Source organism: Podarcis bocagei (genome assembly GCF_964188305.1).
Source record: "Podarcis bocagei genome assembly, chromosome: 11".
Classification (NCBI taxonomy): Eukaryota; Metazoa; Chordata; class Lepidosauria; order Squamata; family Lacertidae; genus Podarcis; species Podarcis bocagei.
In genome coordinates this window covers 22,239,193-22,263,252 of record NC_138136.1, presented here as the reverse complement: position 1 = coordinate 22,263,252, position 24,060 = coordinate 22,239,193, and the positions used below count along the sequence as shown (strand labels likewise).

General features: G+C 42.3%; 1 protein-coding gene across 2 annotated transcripts in view; it reads left to right on the top strand.

Moving 5' to 3' along the window:
* CAMK4 (calcium/calmodulin dependent protein kinase IV) overlaps positions 1-24,060 on the top strand; it is an 88,028-nt gene that overhangs the window by 44,467 nt on the left and 19,501 nt on the right. For both annotated transcript variants that reach the window (XM_081213792.1, XM_081213791.1), the window contains one exon: positions 8,770-8,842. In XM_081213792.1, the coding sequence (XP_081069918.1) occupies positions 8,770-8,842 (73 nt within the window). The remainder of the gene's footprint in view (positions 1-8,769; positions 8,843-24,060) is intronic.

The window sequence follows — 24,060 nt, the reverse complement described above, 5'->3', positions numbered from 1 at the left end:
TCAAAAGCTGCCCAAATTGAAAGGAGACACATTCCCAGAAATCATTCCACTCACTAACCAAAACCACTCCAGTGCCCAACAGTGGAAACATTTGCAAAGCAAAAATTCATCAGTGTTTCCTTTAAGTTTTCAAATCCAGCTTGAGCTGCAACTTTGAATAGAAGGGGAAAGGATTCTGTTACCAGGCAAAGTTGGCGGCAGTGTCAACTACAAGAAAAGTGCCAATGAGAGGAATTGAGCACTAAAAGCGGATTCATTTTTCAGCTACTCTTGTTTGGTGTCTGTTTCTTGGTGGACAATTTGGGAAGGGTGACATTACAAGGGTCACATAAACTATATACAGTGGTACCTCGGGTTACAGACGCTTCAGGTTACAGACGCTTCAGGTTACAGACTCCGTTAACCCAGAAATAGTACCTCGGGTTAAGAACTTTGCTTCAGGATGAGAACAGAAATCACGCAGCGGCAGCAGCAGGAGGCTCCATTAGCTAAAGTGGTACCTCAGGTTAAGAACAGTTTCAGGTTAAGAACAGACCTCTAGAATGAATTAAGTTCTTAACTCGAGGTACCACTGTAGTTAGGGAAGTGCTCATGTTTACACATAACACTTGGCCACTTGGTCACTGAGCCAACAACAAATCATGGCTTTAAAAGTTAAACTATAGTTAAGGCACTCTGCTGGGTTCAGATGTAACACTAAACCACGTTTTATGTACCAATATTTATCAGGAGTGACTAGCCTTGCAGGGCAGAGGGCCTGAGGGCTGCATTCACCATTGGCCAATCATAGAAATAATAGAATCATAGAGTTGAAAGGGACCACGAGGGTCATCTAGTCCAACCCCCTGCAATGCAGCAATCTTTTGCCCAAAGTAGGCCTCAAACCCACGACCCTGAGATTCAGAGTTTCATGCTCTACCAGCTGAGCTATCAGGGGATGCATGCCAGTGCCATATGTTGCCAAAAATAAGTGCAGCCACCCCACACTCCTGCAAGCACAGATATACGCAGGCAGACATATACGCAGCAGAACTGTGTACATACATCTACCACCCCCACCCTCCACAGCCGCTGGACAGACACAGCAGCACAAAAACACTCATTCGGCAGCATTTATGCTCTCTGAATGCTCCAGTATTACCCTGGGGAGCAAAAGCAAAGCCCCCTTTTAAGTTTGCAAAACGACCTATTCTCCCTCTGGTGTGGTGCCATTGTTAGAAGGTCTCACAGAGGAAACAGGTAGGGATGCTTATTCCTGTTTCCTAAGCATCTCTGAGACCTGGGTTGAAATCCCAACTCTGCCATGATGCTGAGTTTGCTGGGGACAATCATTCTCTCTCAGCCTAACCTATCTCACAGAGTTGTTAAGGGTATAGAATAGGGCAGGGGTCTGCAACCTGCGGGTCCGGAGTCGCATGTGGCTCTTTTACACCTTTGCCGCGGCTCCGGGGCAGATACTAGCGAGGGGAGGAGGCGCATTGTGCGCCCCAACACTCCCCACTGTGGCGGGCGCTGTACTGGCTGTGACGTCGCATGGGGGCGGTGCATGCGTTAGTCACGCACCGTCCCGACGTCACCTTCCCGCCCACCCGCTACATGGTAAGGGGCATGTACGCTGGTCACTGCATTGAAAGGGGGCATGTACGCTGGTCACTGTTTTGAAGGGGAGTGAAGAACACACACACACACAAAGGTAACTTGTTAATTTAACATTTATTTCTATGAGGAGGAGTAATTCTGAGGCGTCAAACGAAGAAATAATAAAAAAGTGACAAAAAAGTTATTTTTATAATGACGAGTTTTGCGGCTCCCAGTTTTTTTTCCTTCGGAAACGGGTCCAAGTGGCTCTTTTTGTCTTAAAGGTTGCAGACCCCTGGAATAGGGTGTGAGGAACCATGTGTGCTGCCTTGAGTTCCTTGGATAAAAGCTGAGATAAAAATGCCATACATACATACATACATACATACATACATACATACATACATAAACACAGGGATATTCTCACCCAGGCAGCCTTTCAAAGACAACATTTTATACCACAAATATGGATCACAGAGGAGAAGTTTCATACCTCATATGCTCCAATACCCTGACAAAAGTAAACAGTGTGTATCATGACCATGTTGGTCACATCAGTATGTCAAACAGGTTTATTATTTATGGAAGCTCAACGGAGCAGAAGGGAGTAATGAACAGTGAGAGTTTCAGAAGGCGAATGTGGGCAAATTGCCAGCGAATGTATGTGGTCAGATCTGCAGGTGAGGCAAAAGTATACAAGAAACAGATGGGCATTTAATAGGATAAGGAAGTGGAGGATAAAATAACCAATCATCAAGATTTGTATCATCATAATGAGTTGTAAAAATCAGACCACTTTGAACGCTTTCCCATTCTTGCGTTTTCCCTTCTGGCGGCAGTGCTGCATGATTCTAGAGGTAAGACAGACTCATAGTAATTAGGTCCATTTTTCTGTGCTAAACATTATTTAACCAAGGAGGCCCTGTTTTTCTTATTTGCTTATATCTGCGAACTTTGAGAATTTCCTAATGCAGATTCCTATGGGTGACTGGCTGTAGAGAGCACATTACATGGATTCTTTCATATGGCTTTCATATCACCTGGGCCAGGGTGGTCTGACACACATCCCGTGGGCCACATGTGGCCCTTGCAGCTGTTTTTGTGGCCCTCCAGCTCCTCACCCGGGGCAGCACAATCAGGCTGGAGAAGACAGTGGCTGCAGCCAGAGGCAGGCTACTGCTGCCGTTCCTCCTCCTCCTGCTGCTGCAGGAGTTCTGTGCAGCCAACAGGTTGCACTCTATGGCACACTTAGAGTGTGGTTGCATCCCCCAGGCTGCCAGAGCTCCAGAGCCACCAGGGGGGGAGAAGAAGAAGAGGAGACCACCTGGTGCAGAGAAGCAGCATGGTGTGTGTGTGTGTGAGAGAGAGAGAGAGGCTTTGCTTTCTTCCTTTTTTGCAATGCAGAGAAGTTTGAGCTTTGGGGTGCACCAGTTGGTGGGGGAGAGAAGGGAACTTTGGTGCCAGAGTGGGTGGGTGGGTGAACTGTGAACAATCATTTTCAAACATGAACTTCATAAAGTCCCAAACTCAAAACAACCTAGTAGATAATTCACTTGAGAGTTGCCTGCAAATGTCAACAACCAACCTTAAGGCGGACATTGGTCAACTGGTGAAGAATTGTCTAACTCAGACATCCCACTGCTTGTCTGCATTGTTAACGAAAGCACGCATTGAGTTCCTGTCAGGATAAAAGGCGGGGGAATAATAATAATAATAATAATAATAATAATAATAATAATAATAATAAAAAATCAGAATATTCAAAACCAGTTGAGTCTCTTGCGAAGTCTGTAAATAAACACAGCCTGCGAAGAAGAAGAGTGCATGATTTTGGACCACCCTGCCTTAAAAACCCTCCTTCCGAATGGTCCTGGAATGGAGTTATCTTGGTTTAGTCTGCAGCTGACTCCCCACCCCAAATAAATTAATAAACTGGGGCAGGAAGGAGTCGTGAGGGGTGCAGAGGAATGACAGGCTGTTTCTTAAGTGTGGAGCCATAAACTGGATTAAGAATAAAATAAAAAGATCTGTTTTCAAGGCCCACACTCGAACAGTTTCTAATCAAGAATATTGAGGAGGAAAACACGCTGAATAAGGCAGAAAGGGCAATCAGTGAAGTCCAGAGACAAAGCCTGAGTGCATTTTTGCAGACTTTTCAGTCTGAAGGGCTGGGGTGGTGGTGGTTGTATGTCTGGTAAGCAACGCCAATCTAGGGCTGACAGAGGTTCCCCATACCTGCTGTAAACTGCTATGCACATGATGACGGTGAGGTATACAGAAAACATAACACTGTTTCCAGGCCTTTGGGGTTATATAACTTCAACATAAGTTCATGTTCGTCTGTGCTATATGGCCGGATCCCGAGACAGCGTCATGCTGTGTAGGCAGTGTCAGAAGCAGGAGAAAGCACCATTGCCAAGCACAGTTCCTTCATGACAGCTAGACAAGTCAGAATATGATCTCTTACAAGGCTAGCTAGCTGACATTTGCTAAAAATTCTGAAGTAAGTGCAAAACTAGCATACTGGATTCATTTTCAAAGACACATCACTTTGTAACTATCTAAAGATACCTTGGCAACAAGAAACTGGAACTGCATCAATGCTGATGGCAGGCACTGGGGAAAGCCTTCCATATGCTGTCAGATTTCTTAGCGGAATAAAGAGATCCCATTTTGTTTTAAATATTTTACAAACTTTTCAACAGTTTCAGTCCGCAAAAGGGGAAAAAAATCCCAAAATACCTGTAATTTTAAAAGCATTGCTTTGTAGCAAGTTTAATCTGTGCATCAGTCTCTGCTTTAGACAATCATCTAGCTATTATACAATGTTAGAAAAATGAAACAATATAAGCAATTTAAAATAGGAGAGTAGAAGAAATATTTATTCAGTGAAGTGCCGAATTCTTCACATTTGTTGTTTAGTTGTTTAGTTATGTCCGACTCTTCGTGACCCCATGGACTAGAGCATGCCAGGCACTCCTGTCTTCCACTGCCTCCCGCAGTTTGGTCAAACTCAAGTTGGTAGCTTCGAGAACACTGTTCAATCATCTCATCCTCTGTTGTCTCCTTCTGCTTTCCCAACATCAGGGTCTTTTCCAGGAAGTCTTCTCTTCTCAGGAGGTAGCCAAAGTATTGGAGCCTCAGCTTCAGGATCTGTCCTTCCAGTGAGCACTCAGGGCTGATTTCCTTCAGAATGGATAGGTTTGATCTTCTTGCAGTCCACAAGACTCTCAAGAGTTTGTGTTTCCCCATCCCTCAGTGTTTCTGATATGGGATACCATCTCTCCTAGGGACGGTGGTGGCACTGTGGTCTAAACCACTGAGCCTCTTGGGCTTGCCCATCAGAAGGTCAACGGTTCGAATCCCTGCGACGGGGTGAGCTCCTGTTACTCTATTGCAGCCCCTGCCAACCTAGCAGTTTTGAAAGCACGCCAGTGCAAGTAGATAAATAGGTACCACTGTGGCGGGAAGGTAAATGGCATTTCTGTACGCTCTGGCACTCGTCCCATTACGCTGAAGCAGTTTAGTCATGCTGGCCACATGACCCGGAAAGCTGTCTATGAACAAATGGTGGCTCCCTCAGCCTGAAAGCAAGATGAGCGTCGCAACGCTGTAGTCACCTTTGATTGGACTTAACTTTCCAGGGGTCCTTTACCTTCACCTTTTTTACCATCTCTCCTAACAAGTCCTTCAAGATCCTTGAAGTTATCCACCAGCATCACCTCCATCTTCTCTGGATTAAACACCTGGGGTTTTCTTTTTTCCTTGCTTCTTACCACATCCATTGCTTCCAGATATTGGTTCCAAGCTGAGATAGCTGTTCTGGATGTTACGTTAAATAAATATAAATTTAGTGTCCTAGGTGTATTGATAACAACAAACTCCACAGCTCTAAATGATGCCTCTATGGAATTTTGAAATACCATGGAAGCTGCAAAAGTTTAAAGAAAGCAAAAGCTGTCATTCAGTGTGTTCCGTGGTGATTCGCATAGCTGTCAGCTCTAAATCATAATGTATTTTATTATTAAAATTTGATCCAGAAACGTAATGTTTGATTTCTGTCCCTGGGAAATCAGTTTTTTGGTTTTTTTAAGTTCATATAACCCAGGCTGGATCTAGACACATCAAAGAAGCGTTTCAGTTAAACGCGTTGTAAGCTTTATAAAGGAAAATCATGTTGACGAAAGATGGGACTCCACGGCGCCATCTGGTGTCATAGTGTTATAACGCATATAAAATGGTTTTTCTTTACTAATGTAGCTGAATCCTAAGTGATTTTGGACCGGTCATTTAGCAATCTAAAATGCTGCATTGAATCCAAATGTGATTTTGCCTTAGTGGAAATGTTTCCTTTCATGCATGTTGTGACATCATGCTTTCCCTTTTACCTACTGCAGCTCTCTGAACCATATCCCATTATGTGTTTATTTTTTGTGGGGGTGTCCCACTGGTTCTCAGAACCAGTTTCCAGGGTGATTGGGGGACTTAAGTGGGTATGGCAGATTGGCAAAAATCGAATGCCCTGACTTGTGTAAGGCAAAGCCACCACTGGATGCAACCCACTGAGTTGTCTGCTTCCCCATGAAAAATTATTCTGAGAGTAGGCGGTTAAAAGGCAAAGTGATAATTACCAGGTCTTCATATGAGCAGAAAGAAATAAGTTTTGGGGGTTTTTTTTGGGGGGGGTTGCATTGGGCATGTCTCAATGGAAGAAGAGGTAGAACCCTTGCTGAACATACAGAGAAGTTATATTTGCCTTCTTAGTTCATTAAAACTGAGGAGTAGGGGATGAGTAATAGCATAAACTTTTGCATTGTTGAGATATTTTTTGACATCAATAAATCAGATAATTTAGCACTTTGAAAAGCATGAGCTGACAATTGAAGGTGAGAGCACTGATAAATGATCTAGACGTGTTCTTTTGTGTGTGGGGTGTGTGTGTGTGTGTGTGTGTGTGTAGCCTCTGACAAGATAGTGTACTTCTTCTGTGTCCCATATACTCACATGTGTCTCAGTTGTCTAATGAACTGCTGAAGCAGCATTGCCAAACTATCCATTATTATTAGTAAAACAATGTTCTGGGAAGTAACTAGAATCAATATCTTTAAAAACCCAGTAAATATCAGAGAAAGCCCAGGCAATGATATTTTACCTCATACCCTTGACCTGCCAAGCGCCATTTCGGGCCTCCTCTGATTCTCCCCATGGACTCAGGTGGCCAATATTTCTTAAATTTAAAGCTGCAAACCCTGTACAAAACAATGTTTCTGAGGTGATTTTTTCCCCTGAGCTGAGCTAGATTAATCTTTCTCCCTCTCTTTTGGATCAATAGAGTAATAAAAGTGAGTCTGTGGGAAAGGTTGGCTGTCGAATGCCTCAGTGCCTCAGAATATACCAACTTTCTTTCTATTTCCAACTCAGAAGCACTTTGCAATAATTGATTGTTCAAGGTTATTTTGCTGTATTATTTTCATTGTACTGTGGTTATTACTATAGCATGGAAGCAATCTTCTTTTCTAAGGAGCTGTGCTGTGATCACATTTTAGTTCACGGAGCCTTCAGTCAGTGAACAGCCTGAAAACAAAATGCTGCTTCTGTACAGGAGACAACAGATTATTTCTGCAGTCTTCAAATCATTTATTCTGGAGTAGATCCATTGATTTCACTGCAACTGCCACAGAGTAAAAGGTATGAGGATTATTCCTCTAAAACAGGGGTCAGCAACCTTTTTCAGCTGTGGGCCGGTCCACCGTCCCTCAGACCATTTGGTGGGCCGGACTATATTTTGAAAAATAATAATGAACGAATTCCTATGTCCCAGAAATAACCCAGAGATGCATTTTAATTAAAGCACACTTTCTACTCATGTAAAAACACGCTGATTCCCAGACTGTTCGCGGGCCGGATTGAGAAGGCGATTGGGCCGCATCCAGCCCCCGGGCCTTAGGCTGCCTACCCCTGCTCTAAAATGACCTTCTGTGCAATGGAGCTATGGCAATTTGAGTGCTTGGTCCTATGCTGCAACTTTTAGCAGTTGCAGTGCAATCAAAAGCTCCTAAAAAGTTATGAATGCAAGTAGCACCCTGTACAACCTCTAGGAAACCCTGATGCTTTGTTAGCCTTAGTATGCAGTTGCCTCACCTGCCCTAGGGCTATATGGTTTACTTAAGGCTAAATCATAAAATCACTGTTACCACCTACATGCCAGGAGTATGGCTGGTCTCTCAGCCATATGCATGTCCAGCCAACACAACCATGGGAATAGCTTCATCTATATCCATAGAGCCTGGTTCATGGTTTCCTTGTTTGGGAAGCCAACTGTGTGGCCCAGCTTTTCAGTAGTTATCAATGGCAACACTGAGATTCCCATTCTGTAAAAATAAGGCACTATGGAACAGCACTTAGACCTGAAAGCTGTATCACAGAATGAATGAAACTAGTGTATATATACACAAAATAGAAGGCATATTATGGCCTTACCTATTCCTGCCTTTTCCTATATATCACTTTTATTTCATTATAGATTGGTTAAGCTTGCAAGCCATGACTTTAGTCCTTTACACAGTGTCAGAAATAAACAGCATTGGACTCAGAAGGGCTTATTCCTGACTAAGAGTATGGAGTTTGTGTATCTGCCCTTTAATTCTGGAGTTCATAAGTATGAACATTTTTTTTTATAACGGTAGCCTTTTAAGGATACTGCATTTATTAGCACAAATTCATTTCATTCCCATAGCACCTAAGCCGATGTCTTGAAAAACAATCTTTTTGTTATTAGCTGAGAATCAGAGTTGCTGTATATTTGGTAAATCTATTTTTAGCCATGAGCAAGTGGCTTTTTTTATTCTGCGGGAGACTTCCTAGACTATAAGATGTGTCTGCTCTGATTACTGTGTGATTAATTTTTAATAGCACATTTACCTAGGACTGTGCTTTCCTTGTAACCATTGAGTCTGAAGTGAAATTTCATGCCAAGTGAAAACATTCCTCTTCAGCCAGGCCTTGGGCTGATTTGCAATCTTTGTCATTTTAAATGTGTTGGGGGGAGGAGTTATGGGTGTGTTTCATTTTTGTTCTTGCTTTTATTATGTGTTTTGTATGTTTATGCTGTGTTTTGTGTGGTTTGTATGTTTATGCTAAGGGCAGTATACAAATTTATTATGAATAAATAAATCTTCTGTTTCTTTATAGGATTGTGGAAAAAGGATATTACAGTGAACGAGATGCTGCTGATGCTGTCAAACAAATCCTGGAGGCAGTTGCTGTAAGCATTACTACTCTTGCAGAATAATCTTTCACTTACCTGGAGCAATTTATGTGATCAGTATACATATAGGTGTGACAGCTCTTGCCTACAGTTCTTGGGTTGGTTTTCTGCTTACCTGTCTAAATCAGCGGCATCTTTGAGACAAAAGTGATCTTGCGACAGCGTCATCTTTCATGCTGCATACCTGAATGATTGTTATGACAGCTCACTTTCTGTGAAACCTATTTATTTTCACTCTTGGTCATTTATATCAAGAATGAGGAGGCAGCTTTGACAGCGACACTTTCTGTGTCAATATTCTGTGTGCCAATAGCTATCCGTTTGTTCTGGTAAAGCATCTTCAGTATATTGCTTTTATAGTTAGGCAGTTTGGGGTGTATGTTTCTTACTGTATAGAGAGTTAACAAAATAGCACCAGATGTTCAAGGGCAGCATTGAGTTTTGTATTCAGATGAAGAATGTGAGGCCAGATAGCATTCTGCACACCAACTTCCCTCGTTACCATTTGATGGACAATGTTTTAAAATCCACACGATTCATTTTGCTCATGATGAGTGGCTAGGCATGTGGTGACGCAGTTAAAGATTGCTTCATCCCAAACTGAAAGCTTAGCCTGTGTTCATACCTGAGCCATCGCCAGTGTGGGCTTGAGAAGTAATTATACAATCCAAGCAATCTGCAGGCCAGGACCTTGCATTCATTGGGTTGTGATCCAATGCTCTCTGTGCATGAGTGGAACAGACTTCTGCTTGTGCAACAGGACATCACCTCTATCTGTCCCTCTTGCAGCCCACTGTGCACCCTCAAAATCTGCTCCAGAGGGTTGGGTTAAGCTTGGAGCAGATCATTGCATTGCGGAAACTAAACCAGCACATTGGGGCTGCTTTGCTCACCTGACCTCCCTCTAGCGCCATTGCTTCTGGAGGGGGGCAGGCAATACATCAATAACATAAGGGTAACACAGGCACTACTTCCAATGTGTTTGCACTGCGCTGACCTCTCTGCTGCCTCCCCTCCCCTTTCCTTCCCAGTATGCAGCAGCAACACAGCTGGAAGGAGGTCTGGTGAGCAGCTTTTCCTTATTCTGTGACATTTATTCTAACAAAATACAAATTAATTTTTTGCTAACTTTTTCATACATTGCTACAAACATGAAGCAAAGGAAGTCAGAAACCATCAAGTATCAGTTCAGTAGTCCTGTGTGAGTCATCATATTTAAACAGGTCCACTGCACTCCACTGCTGCTCCAAACCATGAGCAAATGGGGTTTTTTTAGCAGCTATCATATTGCCTAGTAATATAAGTATCAGGTTCTATGTTATCTTCTAAATGATTGGGGCAATAACTAGGAAGGCTCTGCTTCATCCCCATACCAATTTCAGCTTGGAGTTGGAGGGATCTTTCAAACAGTGTTGGCCTTCTCAGATATTTGTAAAGGAGATTGCTGTGTGTACAGATCTTAAACACAGTCAGAAAGTGGATGAAGGCTGCTGCCACCCAGTTGAATGAGTCACATAATCAAACACAAAGGAAAGATGCAGGAAACAACCAGATTTCTTCTGTGGCTGTAAACTACAACTTTCAACAAAAGCGTGACATTTTAAAGTGCCCACGGAGGAGCTGCTGCTGCAGTGGAGAGTACCTTCAGTTTAATCTCACCTAGGAAGTAGTCACACTGAGGTTTCTGCAGTAGAAAGCAGGATCTGAGTAAACACCAGTTCAGTGGTCAGAATTATAGGTGAGGCATGGAGTTCTTGGGCAGAGGACAGGAGAGCACGGTGCAGGGGTAAATCTGAAAAGACCTTTAATTGTTTCTCCAGCTCAGAGATTATTAGGGGCTACTGTGCTCTGAAATACTGCTAAAGGGAGCCATGGCTCAAGCCAAGCTCTCTTTAAATGGTCACCTCTCCATCAAAGCAACATCAGCCCAGACCACACACTGCAGTGGCAAGAGGTGTGAAGAGCTGGCCTTGGGATTGAAGATAGGATGGGGGCTGTAGAGGATGCACCTGAGGACGCCAGAAGAAACACCTGGACATTCATAAATAGGGGGTGAGGTGTCCTTTATTGATACCTGAAGGAGCATCTACATCCCCTTCGTTCTGTCCACACATTGAGGTCCAGCGCCGAGGGCCTGCTGGTGGTTCCCTCACTGCGAGAAGTGAAATTACAGGGGATCAGGCAGAGGGCCTTCTCGGTGGTGATGCCCACCCTGTGGAATGCCCTCCCATCAGATGTCAAAGGAATAAACAACTATCTGACTTTTAGAAGACATCTGAAGGCAGCCCTGTTTAGGGAAGTTTTTAATGACTGATGTTTTAATTTATTTTTAATCTTTTGTTGGAAGCCACCCAGAGTGGCTGGGGAAACCCAGCCAGATGGGCAGGGAATAAATATATTATTATTATTATTATTATTATTATTATTATTATTATTATTATTATTATTATTATTATTATTATTATTATTTCTCCTCTTTGGTAAGCAAGGAGTGCTACCCAGTAACAAGAAGAGTTTGTCATGAGTTCCTCCTGTGTGTTCACCCCACCAGCATGGCTTCTTCAAGCTTCTCCTCATCTATAAGAGTTTTTCCAAGTCTGTTTCTGTATAAAGGGTCATGACATGCTTCCCCATTCATTGTCACGCCAGCATCATCTCTGCACATACATTGGCTGCATGCAGGATGCTAAAGAGAATGAGAAATCCTTGCACGTTAAAGAAACTATTTCAATCACCACAGTGGTTTGCACCTCAGAAGTATTCCACCACTACTCCCTTTGCCTTTATTGTGCAGTGAATTCAAGTCTTATTATCCATGTGCCTCAGCATGTACAATTCTATTTTAAAAGCATTAACTTGGAAACACATGAAATTAAAAATGTCCAGAGGGATAAGAGGCTGTTACAGGAAGACTTTGAAACAAATTGCCCCAAAATGTGTGTGTGTGTGTGTGTGTGTGTGTGTGTGTGTGGAGTGTGTGGGAATTCGCCAAAGATTATGTTTCATTTAACTAAAGAGAAAAAAAGTGATGCATTGTGTCTCATTTTAATTCCATTGCCTTGGTTATATGGCTCTTTATACTACAAATGTCAGGTCATGAAGTGCCAGAATATTCTGTTCCATTCTGTAAGAACTGAGGAATTTCAGAACTAATTGATCTTCTGTTGCTCTTTCAATGAAGTTCATTAGAATCCTGTTCATGATATGCTAGTTTAAATACAATGACTCACACAGGACTACTGAACTGATACTTGATGGCTTCTGACTGACTTCCTTTACTTCGTGTTTGTAGCCACATAAGAAAAAGTTAACGAAAGGTTAATTTGTATTTTGTTATAATAAATGTCACGGTACAAGGAAAAGCTAGGATGCAAGACTAAGACTGAGGAGGCAGAAGTTCAAATTCTCACTCAACATGAAGTTTGCTGGGTGTTTTTGTCTGACCTTAAACCAAGGAACCAATGCAGTATGGTGGAACAAGGCATGCTGGTAGTTGCAGCCCCTGGGAGTGCTATAAGTGAGCAAGTGGCTCCAACAAAGAGAGGATTTAAGGTTTTTGTTCTACCAGGCTTGGAGCCTAGAAGTTCCCTCAAGATGTGTTACCACATACATTGGTAGATCAGCCTATGTGTCCATGTGGAGGTGATTGGTTCATCAGGAGTGCAGGCTCTGAAAGATCTGACTTAGGGTTCTTGGACCCCAGAGCCCCCACTGTGGCTTAGGCAATGGGGAACCAACATCCCACAGGCCAGTCCTGGCCCACCAGGAGTCTCAGTTTAGCCCTTGAGGGTACACACCCCAAAAAACCACGCCTACCTGTCAATCAGCTGAAATTCTTCCAATGGGTGGGTGACAGCTGACGGGGAGGAGGTGAAGTTCAATTCTGCTTTGGCTGCATGCCCCAGTTCCCTGTAGCTCATCATGCTTATGTGCATGTCTTTTATGTCCGAAAGAATTATTCTCATTCCCATTTTCTGCCAGTGCACCTGACTCCCAAGTTGAACATCCAGGTTATAGAATATCCAGGAGTCTCCTTGGCAGGTAATTCCACACAGTGAGCTTTTCTAGATGTATCGCACAGCTGGCAGGAATGGATTAGCATGTCACCCTCCCTAAACCCTAGTTAAAATGATTTGTGGGACATACTTTTCTACAGTAGATAGATCCAGGATGTTGATTGACCTTGGGATTCATATAACAATTCATACAATTAGAAGTTCTAGGGTACAATAAGCCCCAGTCACAATGCTATGTTATGTGCATTGTGCTTTTATGTGGAAATGATCAAAGCGCTGTGGGTTAAACCACAGAGCCTAGGACTTGCAGATCAGAAGGTCGGCGGTTCAAATCCCTGCAATGGGGTGAGCTCCTGTTGCTTGGTCCCTGCTCCTGCCAACCTAGCAGTTCGAAAGCACGTTAAAGTGCAAGTAGATAAATAGGTACCGCTCTGGCGGGAAGGTAAACAGCGTTTCTGTGCGCTGCTCTGGTTCGCCAGAAGCGGCTTAGTCATGCTGGCCACATGACCCAGAAGCTGTACGCCAGCTCCCTCAGCCAATAAAGCGAGATGAGCGCCACAACCCCAGAGTCGGCCGTGACTGGACCTAATGGTCAGGGGTCCCTTTACCCTTTTAAACAAAGCCTACCTGTGTTAAACGAACCATGCTTTCTTCTTCTAACCACTTTTTAAAAGGCTCTGGATGATTATTTCATTTCCTTTAGCAAATGTATAGGAAAACAGTACATGCCATCCCCCGTAAAATCATTACTCAAAAGTTTACCTTTAGGACAAAGTTTAAATAATAGTAGAAGGGCTTTTATTTTTCTGTTGTTTGTGTCTATTAAGAACCCCTTTCAAAAACTGATAAATGAAGTAAACTATAAAAGGAGAACTCACATTCATCAACCTGGGGAACTGAAGTAGGGTTCCTAGAACTCTGCCTTCTTCCAGTGGTTTTAAATTCATGAGAAAAATTGGGCAATTATTCAGTGTCCATTCAGAAATTGAACTTTTGGCAGTGTTTGTTTCATGAAATATTGAGTGCTCTGGTCATTAATTTATTGTCAGGAGTCAATTTTGATTTGTTTTGCCTTTGCTTTTATTCTATAATGAAGTATGGACATAAATATTAGTATGGACGATTAGCACATAAACATTGCAGTATGTAGTCTTAATTTGTTTTTCCTGAACTGTAATAGAATCATAGAGTTGGTCACCTATATCATATGAATACTTTAAACACACACATCTTAGCTTGCTTTTTAAAAATAATAATAATGAAATAGACAAATAGTTTTTTGTGCTAACTATACACTAGAGCAGGGAGGAGGCAAATTTTTGTGGTAGTGCACATGTATAAGGTCCCAGGTTCATGACTAGTTTCTCCAGCTGAAGTAGCTCAGCCCTTTAAAAGATACTGCCAGTTAGGATAAATATTACTGGATTGTAGACCCTAAGTCCAGCTCAAATAAAGGCAGCTCCTCAAATATATCACCTGTTAAAATTAGGTCTGAACCAAACATTAAAATTAATTTTAGGATTTTAAAAAAACGAACTTTCCAATATATCTATCCAGATTTTGAATGGAGAATCCAGATTCATTTTTGAATGTGAAACACTTACCTCAGCAATTTGAATCAAAATGCTTTTAGCCTTAACAGATTTTCCTGACTGAAACCTGTCAAAATCAAAACATGCGAAATCTCATGAAGCCGTCAACTACTAATTATCATTGCATGTTGTCTATCAAATGCTGTCAGACATGAAATACAGTTGAATGACAACCAACTTACTGTCGAATATGAAACTTTATTTCATTGCAACTTCCAAATATCCATTTATTTTTCCCCTCCATAAAACAAAGGTCAGCTGCAAAACTTTGCAACTGTGTTTAAGGAAATTGGAAAATCAGTTTGGCACAGAGGAAAAGCAGAACTCAAGACCTAAGGTTGGAGGAACTGGGTGCTATAAAAAATTCTGGAGAATCAGGAAGTTGGGAAGAACTGCACTGAGAAACCAAGGGTCTTCACAGAGAGCCCTATTACCAGAGATGGTCATTCTCTTCTGGCAAGCTATAATTAGACATGATGGACAAAGTTTTAGAGTTTGTAGGTCATCAACCTAATACCTTCCGGAATGTGTCCATAGCAAACAAAACATATCAAAGCAATTGTGCTAATACAAGGCCCATGACACTTCACTAAACTGCTCTGCAACCAGCAGGCCGTTCAAAGCAGGATGCAATAAATTTTATTCACAAAGTGTTTTGTTAACATGTCACAACAGATCACTGAGTGATCGCTCAGCTGAGTAGTCCATAAGAACCTAAGAAGAGCCCTGCTGGACGTGGGCGCAGGACGTGGGTGCAATAGTACTCTCCCAGCTGCAATCCCCAGCAAATACAGGGTGAGTCTTTTAAAAGAGGCCCCATGGAACATGTGTACTCTGAAACCACAGGGCTTCTTTTAAAGGACTCGCCCGTAGTATTCAGAGGCAGTACACAGCCAGCATTAGTAGCCATTGACCATGATGGCTATGTACTAGTTCCATTGTCCCCAGATATCCTAAGACTCAGAATTACCCAGAAAAGCTCCAGTGTCCAACATTTCATTGATGCAACAGTGAAGAACCATAATCATTTCATTGATCACACCACCATGGCTGCTCAGTATGCTCAAAAGCCGAATCTAGACCTGCTTAGTTATTTTTGCCCAATTATTTCTCTACCTGCACCTTAGTTGTCATCCTTGATGTTTCAGCTTATGGAGCTCTCTGTGGTGCCCAGGGATTACTTGAGCTCTAGTCAGCGGGAACAGCTAGTAGTAATGTCATTGCTGCTCTGCCCAGCTGATAATTTCCTGGCTGAATTTGACAACAGTTGATAGGCACTAAAATACACAAAACATGTGGAATTGTTAACAGCATTAGAACCATTTCTGTTTTTTAAGGAAATTATACGGGTATTTTCTGCAGGTCCACTTGAAAATGAAGCACACCTACACAGTAATGAAAACTAACCTTGCCAACATACAAATATACCAAAAAGGGTACCTCTATGCAGCTGAAAATTCAGTAATGCTGATTTAGCCAGCATTCTTGAATAAGCTAGGACTTCGTGCTCTAACTATAGACATGCAAGGTTAAATCTCAAGTTCTGTTGACTCTACATCCTGCTTCAGACAGCATTGTGCCAGCTCTGTTGTGGTCTGCCTTTAGATATGAGCCAGCATCAAATCGATTTTAAATGAACATCCTTTGTAACACTGCAGATACTGTCATATCCTCAGGAAGCCTTTCATCTGTGAAAGCAAAGACTGCAGTTCTGAAACCCTTTGAGTTCAGTGCACTTGACTTGGTATTCCAAAAAAGCTGCTTTATATTTATGAGTTATTCAACTCAGATACAATGTTTTATTAATGGTTATATATTTTAAATTACTCTTTCCTTTCTTTCGGCCATTTTCTTTTGTACTAGTACTTTTGGTAATTTGGAGCCATTGTGTACAAGCTAAATTAAAGCCTGCCATTCTCATAAAGAGCAAGAAACCACTGGCAATTTCAGAGAAATATTGGTGCCTTATTGCTTTCTATAACAAGTTCCTTTGCTCTCCAGCTTTGTATATTAATCTGCAAAAATACAAATGCAACAGGGTAGAGGAAAATGCATCAATGTATTTTTATGCATGTGTAGAGGTGTACCTAGGCTCCCTTGCGCCCCTGAGAAGGAGCTACATTGACCCTCCCCTCCATCCCTTACACCCATGGACTTGAAAGTCTAAAAGGGAGTGCACAGACTGGTGGGCAGGTTCCTAGCCACTTCAAATCAGAGTGGAAAGGCATGATTTTTGTGCCTGCCCTCCCAGGTCTGCACCCAACCCACCTGCCAAATCCTCACCCAGCCTAGCACACCTGCCAAATGTGGCCACAAGGCTGGTCCTGATAAGAATCTTGTTTGTGGAGCCGAAAGGATTCCCCGTCCCAGGCTGGGGAAGGAAATAATCTGATCTGAAATAAGGAAACTTTGTTTTTAGAGTAGAAAATACATCCAGGGCAATGGAGGGTCTGTCAAACTACCTTCACCTCTTCTCACAGCTATTGCTAACATACAGACCAAAATGTACGAAGCTTTCATTGTTTACAAGTGGGACACTAATCTTAAAGGATTCTTGACTCCTGCAGAGGAAGAAGCAGAATGAAAGCTGTTTGGACAACCCAGTCCTGTCAGATTAGGTTTCAGGACTATTTGCCTACGATCATTTTAAATTCCCAGCGAAGCTCATCCTCTCACTTGTTTCTGTGCATGAAATGAATGACAAATGAGGATTGCAACTGTGCAGCAGTCCATGTAATACAGCACTAACACTAATTTTACATGTCCAGGCCTGGATATTTTGCCATGAGAAAGTGACTTGTATCACAAGCGCTGGAATATATAGAGGTGAAATTTGTGAAGAGGACAGCTGACTGTAGCCATAACGTTCTGATTCAACAGCAGAGCAGAGATACAGCAGATGTAAAAGCCTACTAGGAGAAAGTTGCAGTGGTCTAGAACACAAATTCCAAAATATAAATACGCAGCTTATGTTAAAAGCCATACCCTGATGGTGCTTTGGCTCCCTGACTGGTTACTTGCTTATTTTGATGTTCCCTGAATCCAGCCCTTTATTCCTACCATTGATTCAAGGTTGGGTTATACCTCTTGTAGTTTCATAGGACAAGACCTACAGTAGCTCATCAAATATGTTAAATAAACAATCTTAGGGCCAGTGGCGTAGCGTGGGGGGTGCAGGGGGGCTGGCCGCACCGGGCGCAACATCTGGGGGTTAGGGTTAGGGTGCGCAAATCCACGGGTTAGGGGGCGCAAATCCACGGGTTAGGGGGCGCAAATTACTTGCCTTGCCCCGGGTGCTGACAACCCACGCTACGCCACTGCTTAGGGTTGCCATATTTCAAAAAGTAAAAACCAGGAGCTTGCACTCATGTCCTGTTGAGCTTTTTTTTTTAAGGAAACCACCAAAACGTTTGAACTTTTTAAAGAAACCCCCCAAGTTTTTCAGATTTTTTTTAGACAAACCCCAAAGTGGTTTTTTTTTTTTCTTTTCAAAAATGCCAAACAACCCACAATTTCTCGCTTAACTTGCCTGAGATCCAGGACAAAGCGCTGCCTTTCAGAAATTCCCCATGGATATCAATTCTGCCTTTGAATATCTGGGAAAATCCGGATGTACGGCAGCTCTAAACAAACTGTTAAAAAATGTAACTGAAGAAGAAGAAGAAGAAGAGTTTTGGATTTGATATCCCGCCTTTCACTCCTCTTCAGGAGTCTCAAAGCGGCTAACATTCTCCTTTCCCTTCCTCCCCCACAACAAACACTCTGTGAGGTGAGTGGAGCTGAGAGACTTCACAGAAGTGTGACTGGCCCAAGGTCACCCAGCAGCTGCATGTGGAGGAGCGGAGACACGAACCCGGTTTCCCAGATTACGTGACTACCGCTCTTAACCACTACACCACAACTGAAGCCCAATACTTGACTTTGACAACTAGACATTTATTGTAAAGCTCCATTGAGGTGCATGTGTGTTATATTTTATCCATGTTGCATGCACCTCTCTCATTTTATTGTTGCCAGAGTGATATGAGATTCCAGGCACACTTGCCCAGGGTCCCTGTTTCCTTTTGGAAATGAGGCATAGCAGAGACAGTGGTGTCTTTATGATATATGGCTTATGTACACATATATACTGCCTGAACCTACGATATATACTGCCTGAACCTACTATGGAGGAGGTTCATAGTATTAGCACTCCAAGAGCGTCTTGCTTCCTCCATAGATGTAGCCTAGGATCCAACGAGAGATCCAACATTGTGCTCTGCTTGCTGCTTTGTGTCACCCAGTCACATAACACCTCCTTCTAACTTCTCTAAGCTTTGGCTTTGAGGGAGAGAGGAGGCCCATCCATTTGCCATCTCAGACAGAGTCCCTTGATCATTTGTTGTTAATAGCCCATCCCTAGGCTATCACTTCAACACAAGAAGCTTAGCCTAGCTTAATTAGCTTTTAACACTTGGCTTGATTATAGCAGTGTTTCCCAACCTTTTTTGGGCAAAGGCACACTTGTTTGATGAAAAAAATCTCGAGGCACACCACCATTACAGCCCCGTGACGTCAGCGCGCAGCGTCACGCCGGGAGGGACGCACGAAAGTGTAAGTTTCAATTTTTTCCCCTCCCCCTTGCCGGGGAACCTCCAAGCTTTGGGGGTGGGGGGGGGAGGAGGCAGCAAAGCGAGGCAGGAAGGAGAGCGCGGCTTGGCTGGGTGAGCTTTGGCAGGGAATGAGAGCCGCGAGGCGGGCGCTGCGGACGGAGGCGCTGCCCGCCGAGCTCGCAGGCAGGCAGACGGCGAGAGCCCCGCGCTGGGCGGCCTCTCCTCGCCGCCGCCGCCCCGCCTCTCGCTGCCCGACTCGCCCGCCTCCCTCCAGGCAACATCTCGCGGCACACCAGGCAACATCTCGCGGCACACTAGTGTGCCGCGGAACAGTGGTTGGGAAACACTGGATTATAGGATTAGACATGTCCAGCACACAGCCTAATACACACAGGTCTGACACCCAGAGTTTTAACACACTGAACCTTGATTAAATTCTATCACTTACTGCTTGCAGGAATTTATAAATATCTAGCGCCCACAAACCCATAAGAATATACTGCATATTCTCCCATCATTTAGAGTGGTATTCAAGTAAGTTTTACTGAGAGTAGACCCACTCAAATTATGGACCTAACTTAGCTGTGTTTACTAATCTCAATGGGTCTACTCTAAGTAATACTTACTTGAATACAATCCTTGGTTTTCAGCAAGCTGCCATGCTGTGCAGCTCCGCAGGACAAGTGTGTGTGTATTGTGTGTCTAATAGTACAGAGTAATTAGATTTCTAGCTGCTGTTTTTGAAATGACGCAGTCATAGTAGGTTCTGTTTTGAAAAACGAGGGCTACTTTTGACAGCCGTGTTTTCATCCAGAGGCATATTCCCCATGGATACAAGGTGTACTCCTTACATAATTTATTAGTGGATTCATTTTCCACAATTAGCAGTCCACAATCTGCTGCTTTTCAAATATTCTTGCAAGATTCTTCCTTGAAAATAGGCATCTCAGAATTAAAATATCATTTTAACCTTAGCCCCGTTAACTTCCCAAAGGCTAGCTTCTGCTTCTAGGTAACCTGCACTCTAATTGTGATTATAATGATTTAATAATGCTGTTCTAATGTATATTTCAAATCTGCCTTCCACCTTAGGGGAATATATCTGTAATTCAAAAGTATGGTTTGATGAATGGAATCCTATTATGAAATCAAATAACCAATGTTATATTAGAATGAAGACAGCCATTCTGACTGCCCTGGAAACAAAGTCAGAATGCAACATTTTCGCCATACTTTATAATGTCTGCCTTCTTCACCCTTATTTTGGATCCTCTGATTTAATTCACTCACTGCACTATAAAATGTAGTGTTTGAAAGCTGCATGATGACATTGGTGAATTGATAAAGATTTTTTTAAAAAATTGTACCCTTGTTGTAAATAAAAATATGCCCTTTTCCCTTATGGGGTATCCAAGAGCCCATATAGAGTCCTTATATAGGTTCCCTATTGGTAGGAGAGAATAACAGAGGCCAACCAGAGAATACTGAGAAGCAAAGCAGCTAGTAAGCTTGATCTTTATTGATCTGTTGCAACAGGGTGCTCCCCTCACACGCAGGAAAGGAGGAGGACCCACAAAAATGCTGTGCAAGGGCTTATAAAGACTTTTGAAATTCCCATCCTGTAGATCAAGACCACCCCCAGAAAGATTATACATACATCACAGAAGGGGTGTAACCTAAGACTACCCCTCAGATACATCATGCATACATCACAAAAAAGGCGGTCTAATAGGCGGTGTAAACAGAAATTTAAATGTTGTTTATCTCTTGTCCTTGTTTACCTCCTGTCTAGCAGGTTACTTGATTGGATTTCCTGGGTAGCCTGGCCAGTCTTTTGTAATGATAAATACTTAGTTCCTGGCCAGGTCACAGGCTCACACCTTATTCAAACACAGACATACCCTTAAGACAGGATTTGTGAGGAAAGAGACAATGGGGAGGCTTTTCCAGTTTGACCTTGCAGAGAAAACATTTGCTCAGTTTAGGAATCAAAATGGTTCCAGGTTGGCCTTCCTGTGCTGATCTATGTACGTGCGGTTATGAACATTGCCATATATCTAAGACCATAAAATTCCTATTACACCCTCTAAGAAATCTTTCACTAACATGAGAGAAGTGAGGCAAAACTGAGATTTCCACCAACCCTGCCAGATTACTATTGCAGTGATTTGTACAGTGGTGCCCCGCAAGACAAATGCCTCGCAAGATGAAAAACTCGCTAGACGAAAGGGTTTTCTGTTTTTGCGTTGCTTCGCTACATGAATTTCCCTATGGGCTTGCCTCGCAAGACGAAAACGTCTTGCGCTTTTTAAAAAAAAAAGCCCTTGAAGAGGCGCAGTTGCGACAGACAGTGCTTTGCAAGACGAAAAACATCGCAAGACGAAAAGACTCGCGGAACGAATTCTTTTTGTCTTGCGAGGCACCACTGTAAGTGGAAAATGGGATGTTTGCTTGCCTAGTTGATTACATTAAGCTAGTGACAAGGGAATTAAAGGGCCATGAAGTCTCAAGCATTCTGCCCTGACAGTACCTTTGGAAAAACTGCAAGAAATGGAAATGTGATACTTTTCATTCTTAAGAAGCATTTGCAGTTCAACCATCATGCTGCATCAAGAAATCAGAGAAGATGCAACTGTCGAAAGCAGAGAGGACTCTCTACAGATTTATAAAAGTAGCTCTTTGCAGTAGCGAAAAGGAAAAGCTTTGTGTGGTGAAGTGCTCAGCAAGTCATTAGTTTCCTTTGGGTACATCAGTCACGTTTCGTGAAGAAAATTCATTTGCCCAATGGAAACTCAGATGCACCTTAGTGACAGAAGAAAGAGATTATAGATAGAAGAGATGAATGGTGGGAGCAGTGGGTTTTAGCGGAGGGGAAAGGGACAGAGACAAGAAGTGTGTCATGTTGTAGGTTAAAATGAAAGTAAAAGAGAGAAAAGAGCAGACAACAGGAAAAGCAAGACAGGGTGGAAATTAGGGGCAGGGCTAGCTCAAGTAAATGCGGAGATTTGACCAAAGAACGGTACACTCCTTCTATCTGGGATGGTCATCCTCTTCCAGTAAGCGCGCAGCTTCGGGAGGGGCGCACATGAACTGGTGAGAGAAGGAGGGAACACCCGCCTAGCCAGCCAGATCAGTTGAATCAACCCTGGCAATCAATGGGGTGACAGATTGGGGTTGGCCTCCACCTCTTTCCCCCTTTTCTTCCTAATGTCTCAACAAATGAAACTGATTTGTAAAAATGTTACATGGGGAAAAAACCACAAGAGACATTGCACACTTTTGTAAATCAACAAAATCTTTAATAAAAAAACAAACAACAAAAAAGGGGTGACAGATGTTGCAGTCAGATCATCCTCACATCCAAATGCAGAGACTAAGCAAGAGGTCAGAAGAAGCAAGAAACAGTATTAACAGAAGCTATGTTAAAAATGGGGTGGAAATAGAATGGCATCCTGTTTCTTTTAGGCAGATATTTCACCTTCCCACTTCTTTTCAGGTGGACATAACTGAATCTAACCTGACCCCTTTCATTCCTTTTGTCTCCCCCACAAGAATAATGGGCATTGTAGTTTGTTAAGCGTTGCTGGGAGTTGTGATCCTGTGAGGTTTGAGCTACAGTACCCAGAATTTTTTGAGGGAAACAATGTGCTTCAAATGTGCTTTAAAGGTATAGTGTGTACACAGCCTAAGTTAGGTCTGCTATTTTCAATAGGTTTACCGTATTTTTCCATGTATAAGACTACAGGTTTTTTAACCAAAAAATTAGGTTTAAAATTGGGGTTTGTCTTATACATGGGTAGTGCTGAGGGGTGTTTTCTTAATTCGGAGCCCCCCAAAATAGGAGGCGCCTTATACACGCAAAAATACGGTACTTTGATTAAAGCTCAGTTGAATACCATGCTTCCCCCCCTTTATATACATTTTATTGATGCTTATTAAGTCTTTTAAATGTGAACTGCTTTGTGAGGTTCAACAGAGAAAAACATTAATGCATGCATACGCTTGCCTTGAATAAATAAACATAGGTGTTTTATTAAATTATCTTGATCAACATGCCATGTGACATGTTCATAGGTCCAGCAGAAATCCACATCCAAAAAAGTCAACATCTTCTTATAGTTAGTATTCTAGGCTCACAACTACTTAAAATTCTAACCTTGTAGCATTAGTCATCCAAAAAAACCAGAGGACTTTAATAAGGCTGTCAAATTTGCTAACACTTGGTGTGATGTGAATTATTCCCTTGCATTCAGAAGCAGTCAGAAATCACCTAGCATTCACTAGCAGAAAACACATCATTTTCTTCATGTGTCATTTTAGATTCCACTTCCCCCTTCCCTTCCAAAGCAGGTTACATCTATTATAGAGAGACTAAACCTGTAGCTTCTGTTTTTTTGACCTCATTTTCATAATGGAAGCAATTCTTAACTTGCATTGTATTACTTCAATGTAACCTATGCTGAAAATGTGTGCAACTTAATTCCAAGTAATATATTTAGGACTTGATGTAAGTCTGGTAAATTAATTTCTTTTCCAGCTGAAGATTTTGCTTTATTCCAATCATTCATATGTATGGCATGCACACATTTTTAAAAGTTCATATTACAGAATAAACTAGTTTTTAAAAAAATGTAATGCAGTTAACTACCATGGAAAGGTACCATTCATGGAATACTAGATTAGACAAATCTGCCATGCTTAAATGTTTTTAGAGTCGTGGAGTAAAGACAGTGATTTAGAGTGTTAACAGTGCAATCAGATTCTTTACTTATTATTTATTCATTTAATTTTCAAAAAAGGGGAAAAAGATCGATTTTAATTATTTATTCAATCCTCCTGAAGAAGCCCAAGGTGGCACATCAATAATAAGTAAAATAAGGCACTAAAAAACACACCACAATTTAAAACATAAAAACAGTTCGTTCTAAAAACAGTTAGAACATTTTCTCAGCTGGCGATCTGAGTTTTGCCAAGAACAATGACTTTCAGCCATCAAATGCCTAAGTATAACAGGA